General features: G+C 38.9%; 2 protein-coding genes across 2 annotated transcripts in view; one reads left to right on the forward strand and one right to left on the reverse strand.

Moving 5' to 3' along the window:
- The window catches only part of LPCAT4 (lysophosphatidylcholine acyltransferase 4), a 189457-nt gene extending 179173 nt beyond the window's left edge, over window positions 1–10284 (reverse strand). The window contains exon 1 of the mRNA XM_059913718.1: window positions 10207–10284. The gene's annotated coding sequence lies outside the window, so the exon portion shown is untranslated. The remainder of the gene's footprint in view (window positions 1–10206) is intronic.
- LOC132360533 (glutamate dehydrogenase 1, mitochondrial-like) lies at window positions 5235–6868 on the forward strand. The gene is given in 2 exon segments (XM_059915609.1): window positions 5235–6328; window positions 6330–6868. Coding segments are annotated over 2 exon segments (1464 nt in total). The 5' UTR covers window positions 5235–5246; the 3' UTR covers window positions 6712–6868.
- Window positions 10285–11057: the final 773 nt, after the last annotated feature.

Genomic DNA, 11057 nt, shown 5'->3' on the forward strand with positions numbered 1-11057 from the left:
GTTGAAAACACAGGCAAAAATTGTCAGAATCAGCTTTATTAAAATTCTGGAAAATATTCAAAGATATAGAGCAATGAAATGAATGCTTCATCAAGAAAAAGGCAAATAAAACATGGTAGGAGAGCTCTGTGGCATTTTAGCTTACCTTTGCCACAACCCCCCTCCTCAGCTCAGAAGCATTTTAAAGATAGCAGACCATATTCCTAGAAGGCGTTCCTCGTTCCAGAGAACACAGAATGGACCTCATTCTCAAAAGTTTCCTGTCTGTTTTGACCTGTCTAGGGGCTCCCTGGAAGACTACAACAGTAAGTTTGCCTTTATTTCACCTAACTTGAAATTCTCTCAGAACAGAGAAACAGCCACATGGAGGATATTCCTCTAAAACATAATAAGGCAAATGAACCAACCACTGCCACCCAAGGCAAAGGATATCAGTTGAGACAAATATTAGCTGCACTAAAATTCTAGGAGGAAAAGCTGGGGAGTGAGTTACTTTGGAGAATAAGGCCTCTGAAGAGTTTCCATATATTCCTGAGAATCTTCCCTAACACAGAATGTCAATAAAGAGATAGAAATTATGCAAAAGGACTAAATTAAATTTTAGAGCTAAAAAGAACAATAAAAAAGGTGAAAAATTCACCAGAGGATTTTAACAATATATTTGAGCAAGCAGAAGAAAGAATCACTGAACTTGAGAATAGGTCAATTGAGATTATCCAATCTGAGGAACAGTAAGATAAAGAATTAAGTAAAACCAACAGAGTCTAAGAGACCTGTGGGACACATCAAATATATCAATATAGACATAACAGGAGTCCAGAGGAAGAAAAGAGACAAAAAAAGAAACAAAGAATATTTGAAGAAATAATGGTCAAAAAACTGCTGATGATGAGAGACATGAATCTACATATTTAAGACATTCAATGAACTCCAAATAAACTCAAAGAGATCTGCATTGAGACACATTATTATCAAACTGTCAAATACAAATACAGCAAAAGAATCTTGGAAGCAGCAAAAAAGAAGTAACTTTTTATGAACAAGGAATACAAAGATGAACAGCCAACTTCTCATCAGAAACCAGGGAAGCCAGAAGGCAGTGGAATGACATATTTAGGGTCCTAAAAGAAAAAACTCAACCAAGAACTCTGGCAAACCTACCCTGCAAAAAATGTCAAAGGAGTCCTCCAAGCTGAAAAAGAAGGACAACAGACAGTAACTTGAAGCCATACGAAGATATGAAGATATAAATAACACTGGTAAAGGTACCACTGGTAAAGTTAACTACATAGATAAATATAAAAGCCAGTATTTTTGATTTGTAATCCTCTTTTTTTTCTATGTGATGTAAAACACAAATGCATAAAACAATAATTTTAAAACCATGTTAATGGGAAAACAATGGAGTGAGAGCAATTTTCAGAGGGAAACTTATACCAGTTAATATCCACATTAAAAAAGAAGAAAGATCTGAAATAAATAACCTAACTTTACACCTTAAATAACTAGAAAAAGAAGCCCAAAGTAAACCGAACTCTAATAGAAGGAAGAAAATAATGAAGATTAGAGCAAAGATAAGCAAAATAGAGAAGAGAAAAGTAATAGGGAAAATCAATGAAGTCAAAAGTTGGTTCTTTGAAAAGATCAAAAAAATTGACAAACCTCAAGCAGGACTAAGAAAAAAAAAGAAACACTCAAAATACTAGAAAGAAAGAAAGGAGGGAGTGAGGGAGGACAGTGGGGACACTACTATTGACCTTAGAGAAATAAAAAGAATTATAAGAGAATACTAAGAATGATTATATGCCAACAAACTAGATAACCTAGACCAGGGGTCCCCAACCCCAGGCTGTGAACCGGTACCAGTGTGTGGCCTGTTAGGAACCTGGCTGCACAGCAGGAGGTAAGCAGTGGGTGAGTGAGTGAAGCTTCATCTGCCACTCCCCATCGCTCCGCATCACTCGCATTACCACCTGAACCATCGCTTGCGTTACCGCCTGAACCATCGCTCATATTACCACCTGAACCATACCCCCATCACTTGCATTACTGCCTGAACCAGCACTCTCATTACTGCTTGAACCATCCCCCTGCCCCCCATCCGTGTAAAAATCGTCTTCCACAAAACCGGTCCCTGGTGCCAAAAAGGTTGGGGACCACTGACCTAGACAAAATGCACAAATTTCTAGAACACACAAACTACCAAAACTGACTCAAGAAGAAATAGAAAATCTGAATACACCTATAAAAAGTAGAGAGACTGAACCAGTAATCAAAATCTGCCTAAAAAAAGAAAACCCAGGGCCATATCACTTCAGTGATGTACTCTACCAAACATTTAAGAAGAATTAACACTAGTCTTTCTCAAATTTTTCAAAAAATAGAAGAGGAGAGAATACTTCCTAACTCATTTTATGAATTCAGCATTACCCTGATACCAAACCAGACAAAGACATCAAAAGAAAATAAAACTACAGATCAATATCTTATAAAGATATATGCAAAAATACTCAACAAAATGCTACCAACTTGAACCAGCAGTATATTAAAAGGATTATACACCATGACCAAGTGGGATGCAAGAGTGGTTCAACATAAGAAATTCAAGTAATGCAAGAGTGGTTTAACATAAAATCAATCAATGTAATACACCACATTAATAGAAGGAAGGGGACAAAACAACATGATCATCTCTATTAATGCAGAAAAATCAATAGATAAATCTAACAGAATACACTTTCTTCTCAAGTGCTCATGGAACATTCTCCAGGATAGATCATATCTTGGGTCACAAATCAAGCCTTGATAAATTTAAGAAAATTGAAATCGTATCAAGTATCTTTTCTGACCACAATGCTATGAGACTAGATATCAATTACAGGAAAAAATCTGTAAAAAATACAAACACATGGAGGCTAAACAATACACTACTTAATAGCCAAGAGATCACTGAAGAAATCAAAGAGGAAATCAAAAAATACCTAGAAACAAATGACAATGAAAACACGATGACCCAAAACCTATGGGATACAGCAAAAGCAGTTCTAAGAGGGAAGTTTATAGCTATACAAGCCTACCTTAAGAAACAAGAAACATCTCAAATGAACAACCTAGCCTTACACCTAAAGCAATTAGAGAAAGAAGAACAAAAATACCCCAAAGTTAGCAGAAGGAAAGAAATCATAAAGATCAGATCAGAAATAAATGAAAAAGAAATGAAGGAAACTATAGCAAAGATCAATAAAACTAAAAGCTGGTTCTTTGAGAAGGTAAACAAAATTGACAAACCATCAAGAAAAAAAGGGAGAAGACTCAAATCAATAGAATTAGAAATGAAAAAGGAGAAGTAACAACTGACACTGCAGAAATACAAAGGATCATGAGAGATTACTACAAGCAACTCTATGCCAATAAAATGGACAACCTGGAAGAAATGGACAAATCCTTAGAAATGCACAACCTTCCGAGACTGAACCAGGAAGAAATAGAAAATATGAACAGATCAATCACAAGCACTGAAATTGAAACTATGATGAAAAATCTTCCAAAAAACAAAAGGCCAGGACCAGATGGCTTCACAGGCAAATTCTATCAAACATTTAGAGCAGAGCTAACACCTATCCTTCTCAAACTCTTCCAAAATATAGCAGAGGGAGGAACACTCCCAAACTCATTCTACGAGGCCACCATCACCTGATACCAAAACCAGACAAAGATGTCACAAACAAAGAAAACTACAGGCCAATATCACTGATGAACACAGATGCAAAAATCCTCAACAAAATACTAGCAAACAGAATCCAACAGCACATTAAAAGGATCATACACCATGATCAAGTGAGGTTTATCCCAGGAATGCAAGGATTCTTCAATATACACAAATCAATCAATGTGATACACCATATTAACAAATTGAAGAATAAATACCATATGATCATCTCAGTAGATGCAGAACAAGCTTTCAACAAAATTCAACACCCATTTATGATAAAACCCCCCTCAAAGTAGGCACAGAGGGAACTTTCCTCAACATGATAAAGGCCATATATGACAAACCCACAGTCAACATCATCCTCAATGGTGAAAAACTCAAACCATATCCACTAAGATCAGGAACAAGACAAGGCTGCCCATTCTCACCACTATTATTCAACATTGTTTTGGAAGTTTAAGCCACAGCAGTCAGAGAAGAAAAAGAAATAAAAGGAATCCAAATCAGAAAAGAAGAAGTAAAGCTGTCACTGTGTGCAGATGACATGATACTATACATAGAGAATCCTAAAGATGCCACCAGAAAACTACTAGATCTAATCAATTAATTTGGTAAAGTTGCAGGATACAAAATCAATGCACAGAAATCTCTTGCATTTCTATACACTAAAAACGAAAGATCAGAAATAGAAATTAAGGAAACAATCCCATTCACCACTGCAACAAAAAGAATAAAATACCTAGGAATAAACCTACCTAAGGAGGTAAAAGATCTGTACTCAGAAAACTATAAAACACTGATGAAAGAAATCAAAGATGACAAACAGATGGAGAGATATACCATGTTCTTGGATTGGAAGAATCAACATTGTGAAAATGACTGTACTACCCAAAGCAATCTACAGATTCAATGCAATCCCTATCAAACTACTACTGGCATTTTTCACAGAACTAGAACAAAAAATTTCACAATTTGTATGGAAACACAAAAGACCCCAAATAGCCAAAGCAATCTTGAGAAAGAAAAACGGAGCTGGGGGAATCAGGCTCCCTGACTTCAGACTATACTACAAAGCTACAGTAATCAAGACAGTATGGTACTGGCACAAAAACAGAAATATAGATCAATGGAACAGGATAGAAAGCCCAGAGATAAACCCACACACATATGGTCACCTTATCTTTGATAAAGGAGGCAAGAATATACAATGGAGAAAAGACAGCCTCTTCAATAATTGGTGCTGGGAAAACTAGAGAGCTAAATGTAAAAGAATGAAATTAGAACAGTCCCTAACACCATACACAAAAATAAACTCAAAATGGATTAAAAACCTAAATGTAAGGCCAGACACTATAAAATTCTTAGAGGAAAACATAGGCAGAACACTCTATGACATAAATCACAGCAAGATCCTTTTTGACTCACCTCCTAGAGAAATGGAAATAAAAACAAAAATCAACAAATGGGACCTAATGAAATTTAAAAGCTTTTGCACAGCAAAGGAAACCATAAACAAGACCCCAACTTCTTCAAAATGGTGGAAAGCTTCTTTGACCGTGGCACCAGCATCGTGGAGGACAAGCTGGTGGAGGACCTCAAGACCCGGGACAGCGAGGAACAGAAGAGGAACCGGGTGCATGGCATCCTGCGGATCATCAAGCCCTGCAACCACGTTCTGAGCCTGTCCTTTCCCATCCAGCATGACGACGGCTCCTGGGAGGTCATCAAGGGCTACCAGGCCCAGCACAGCCAGCACCGCACGCCCTGCAAGGGAGGTATCCGTTACAGCACTGATGTGAGTGTAGATGAAGTAAAAGCTCTGGCTTCTCTGATGACATATAAGTGTTCAGTGGTTGATGTGCCATTTGGGGGTGCCAAAGCTGGTGTTAAGATCAATCCCAAGAACTATACTGATAATGAGTTGGAAAAGATCACAAGGAGGTTCACCATGGAGCTGTCAAAGAAGGGCTTTATTGGTCCTGGCATTGATGTGCCTGCCCCAGACATAAGCACAGGCAAGAGGCAGATGTCCTGGATTGCTGACACCTATGCTAGCACCATAGGGCACTATGATATTAATGCCCATGCCTGTGTTACCGGTAAGCCCATCAGTCAGGGTGGAATCCACGGATGGATCTCTGCTACTGGTCGGGGAATTTTCCATGGGATTGAAAACTTCACCAATGAAGCTTCTTTCATGAGTATTTTAGGAATGACACCAGGATTTGTAGATAAAACATTTGTTGTTCAGGGATTTGGTAATGTGGGCCTGCACTCTATGAGATATTTACATCATTTCGGTGCTAAATGTGTTGGTGTTGGTGAATCTGACGGGAGCATATGGAATCCAGATGGTAATGACCCAAAGGAACTGGAAGACTTCAGATTGCAACACAGAACAATCCTGGGCTTCCCCAAAGCAAAGATCTAGGAAGCGAGCATCTTGGAGGCAGACTGTGACATATTGATCCCTGCTGCCATCGAGAAGCAGCTGACCAAGTCCAATGCACCCAGAGTCAAAACCAAGATCATTGCTGAAGATGCCAACAGACCGACAATTCCAGAAGCTGATAAGATTTTCCTAGAGAGGAACATCATGGTTATTCTAGATCTCTACTGGAGGAGTGACAGTATCTTACTTTGAGTGGCTGAAGAATCTAAATCATGCCAGCTATGGCCGTTTGATCTTCAAATATGAAAGGGATTCTAACTACCATTTACTCATGTCTGTTCAAGAGAGTTTGGAAAGGAAACTTGGAAAGCACGTTGGAACTATTCCCATTGTACCCACAGCAGAGTTCCAAGACAGGATATCAGGTGCCTCTGAGAAAGACATTGTGCACTCTGGCTTAGCTTACACCATGGAGTGCTCTGCCAGGCAAATCATGGACACAGCCATGAAGTATAACCTGGGATTGGACCTGAGAACAGCTGCCTATGTCAACGCCATCGAGAAAGTCTTCAAGGTGTACAATGAAGCTGGTGTGACCTTCACATAGACTGGACCGGACTGCAGCTGACTTCTTCACTACCCTCTTCACCTCTTCATCTGCAGACCTATCACAAGTTTACATGTAACCGCAGAAATCTCTCTCTCATGACTTAATAGATAACGGACACCATTCTCAACAAGTCAATCCAAATCAGCCCCTTAAGAAAAAAGTTAGGGGACCACATATAAGCTAATAAGTGATAGCAGAAATTAGCTATGTCAGAGAGCCATTTGGGTATTTTGCCTTTAAATAAAGTCTTTTCCCTCTGCCTGTGTTGCCTTGCTCCATGGCTGTTTCCCAGCACAGTCAGCTGTAGCCCTGGGAAAGCTCCTTTTGTCCAAGAGTAGTCAGTCACTTGCCACTTCAGCTCTTGACAGATCTATCAGGTGCTTTGACACATTTAAGAAGGAGGTATATGGCATTTTCAGGAGGTGGCATGGTCCTCAAGTGAGTTATTGGTATTTTACATCAGCCAAATAACTCAATTTTACAGGTTACAAACAGAAAAACCTTTCTCTTTATGCATTTTATTCTTTTAGAATAAAGTAAGTACATGCTGCTGTAATAAAATCACTTAACAAGACTAAACTTGACTCAAGCAGTGAATGCCTGTAAACATAATAAATGAAAAAAGCTAGTATTTTTATAACATAAAACAGTATCATTTATAACTTGACAATTGCATATTGTCATCCAGCAAAAATAAAAAGCCCGGCAGAGAATTAAGTTATCTTCATACCTGCAAATGATGGAGGCTATTTTTGTTAAGACTGTCGGAATTTACTAACCACAATTATGACATATAGTCCAAAGAATGCAGTAACCTCCTTATCATGTTAATTAACTGTCCTCTTTTGAAGATCTATTGTGTTGACTAATTGAACAATAATTCAAGTAGAGTGTCCCAGAAAAAAACCACTTGTGTTCCCTCTTTGGAGTCTGGCTGGCTGCTCTGAGCATTGCCAATGGTCCCGACTCGCCCTGACTTTGTGTCCTCATTTAGAGGCCTTGTCTTCTACACATGGCTTCATTCCCAGTGGGCTGGAAACAATCTGGGGTTGTGTTTTGTTTGGGAGTTGTTTGGCCAGGGCCTTTTGAACAGTAGTGTCCCAATGAAGTACTCGATAATATTTACGTAAGAATGAGCTTTTCTTTTTTTAACAATAATATCCTTTCAGAAATTTCTACCTACTTTGTAACTGCATGACTTAACCTGGTGACAAAAGCAGTTATTAAAAAGACTACCTTTTCAAAAAAAAGAAAAAACAAAAAACACATGCAACCCAATGTTCATTGCAGCACTATTTACAATAGCCAGGTCATGGAAGCAACCTAAATGCCCACTGACAGACAAATGGATAAAGAAGATGTGGTACATATATATAATGGAATATTAGTCAGCCATAAAAAGGAACGAAATTGGGTCATTTGTAGAGACGTGGATGGACCTAGAGACTGTCATACAGAGTGAAGTAAGTCAGAAAGAGAAAAACAAATACTGTATATTAACACATATATGTGGAATCTAGAAAAATGGTACAGATGAACCAGTTTGCAAGGTAGAAATAGAAACACAGATGTAGAGAACAAACGTATGGACACCAAGGGGGGACACTGGTGGGGAGGTGGTGGTGGTGGGATGAATTGAGAGATTGGGACTGACATATACACACTAATATGTATAAGATAGATAACTAATAAGAACCTGCTGTATAAAAAAATAAATAAATTTAATTTAATTTTAAAAAAAGAAACATAAGCAATAGAGAGATAAAAAAAAAGATGAATGGATAAAGAAGATGTGGTATACATATACAATGGAATACTACTCAGCCATAAAAATGAGTGAAATTTTGCCATTTGCAACAACATGGATGGACCTGGAGGGTATTAAGCTTAGTGAAATAAGACAGAGAAAGACAAATACTGTATGTTATCACTTATATGTGGAATCTAAAAAATAAAACAAATGAATGAATATAATAAAACAGAAACAGATTTCCAGATATAGAGTACAAACTAGTAGTTACCAGCGGGGGTAGGGAATGGGGGAGGGGCAAGACAGGAGTAGGGGTTTAAGAGGTACAAACTACTATATATAAAATATATATATTGGGGCTTCCCTGGTGGCGCAGTGGTTGGGAGTCTGCCTGCTAATGCGGGGGACGCGGGTTCGGGCCCTGGTCTGGGAGGATCCCGCATGCCGCGGAGCGGCTGGGCCCGTGAGCCACAACTACTGAGCCTGCGCGTCTGGAGCCTGTGCCCCGCAACGGGAGGGGCCGCGATAGTGAAAGGCCCGCGCACCGCGATGAAGAGCGGTTCCCACACCGCGATGAGGAGTGGCCCCCGCTTGCCGCAGCTGGAGAGAGCCCTCGCACGAACTGAAGACCCAGCACAGCCAAAAAATAAATAAATAAATAAATAAAAATTTAAAAAGTAGCTATAAAATTTAAAAAAAAAAAAAAAATGTGATTAGCACCTCCTGAAACATGTAGATCTTTAGCTGTTCTTAAAAATATATATATATATATATATATATTGTATATATTGTACAGCACAGGGAATATAGCCAATATTGTACAGCACAGGGAATATAGCCAATATTTCATAACAACTTTAAGTGGAATATAATCTCTAAAAACTTTGAATCACTATACTGTACACCTGAAACTAATATAATATTGTAAATCAACTGTACCTCAATAAAAATAAAATTTTTAATTAATTTTTTAATGCAAAAATAAGAAAACAAACCAAACAAATGAGCTAAAGATCTAAATAGACACTTCACCAAAGAAGTCATACAGATGGCAAATAAGCATATGAAAAGATGTTCCAAATCATATGTAATCAGAGAAATTCTGATCAACAGGAATTCTCACACATTGCTGGTTGGGAATGCAAAATGGTACAGCCACTTCAGAAGACTATTTGGAGGTTTCTTACAAAGTTAAGCATTCTCTTACCATATGATCCAGTGACAGCATTCCTGGGTATTTACCCAAAGGAGGTGAAAACTTATGTCCACACAAAAACCTGCACGCAGATATTTTTAGCAGCTTTAGTCATTATTGCCAAAATTTGGAAGCAACTGAGATGTCCTTCAGCAGGTGAACAGATAATAAACTGTGGTACATCCAGCAATGGAATATTATTCAATGCTAAAAAGAAATACGCTATCAAACCATGAAAAGACATGCAGGAATATTAAATGCATATTACTAAGTGAAATAAGGCAATCTAAAAAAGGCTGCAAACTATATGATTCCAACTATGACATCCTGGAAAGGGCAAAACTATGGAGACAATAAATATTAACTCTGGGAAAGGCAGGGGCCTTTCCACAGAGTTTCTCATGATTGAAACCACACCGCTCACGGTTTGCAATTTTCCCCTCAGGAAAACATTAGCGACAGCGAAAGGAGGAAATGTTAAAAGTGCTCAAACCACGAGATTAAAAATCTTAACACCGAATTGATACGGATGTTCACGCCTCAGTACCTCAGGGTTGACCAGCCTCTCTCATCTCCCCACAGGAAAATACCAGCTCAGTCCTGCTCTTCCTCCACAGACGCCCGGGCGCCCTCCTGTGGCGGAGACCCGCGTGCCTAACGGGCGCGCTGACGTCACCGTGCGTCGCCTGGGCCCTGCTGAGGCGGGGTGGGGTGGGGGCGGATTCCGGGGCGGATTCCGGGGCGGGTCGGGGCGGCGCGGCTGGGGGCGGATTCCCGGCGCCCGACCCCAGCGGCCTGTTAGCATGTCCTGTCCGCGCTGCTGCTCTCCAGTTTGATGTGAATGCCAGGCTGCTGCCCTGCTTGCCTGTTTACTGCGCCAGCACTGCGGTGTACAGCCCTGAAGCATCTACTTTTTTTCCCCTCATTTTTCCCCTACGGTAATAAATCCCACTATGGAGACCCAAAAAGAAATACTTTTTCCTAAGTATCATACATGATCCTTCTTTCAAATTCTCTATTCTTCTTTGCCTTTCAAATTTCTTATCTCCTATCCCTAAGAAAGTTATGACTGGTGACTTCCAATATACAAGGCAGGAGATCTGAATTTAACAAGAAAACTCAATATTGAAACTATTATTTTTAAGACTCAATCAGTGCTTTTTAAATATTAATCAATTACAAGATTACTCTGTTGTTTAAACACAAAGATTTATACATTTTTTATTCAATTTTTAAATGCTACTGAAAAGCACATGCCTGTCCAAATATTTGAAAATGTGCTCTCTTCCTTTTCAGAGAACAAAATTGATTTTACCAGATAAAATTGCAGATAAAACCCCATTGATCTCAGATCCCTTTATTTGTTTTTATCATCCAAAACTACTTACTAAATGAACT

Source organism: Balaenoptera ricei, chromosome 2 (genome assembly GCF_028023285.1).
Source record: "Balaenoptera ricei isolate mBalRic1 chromosome 2, mBalRic1.hap2, whole genome shotgun sequence".
NCBI classification, from domain to species: Eukaryota; Metazoa; Chordata; class Mammalia; order Artiodactyla; family Balaenopteridae; genus Balaenoptera; species Balaenoptera ricei.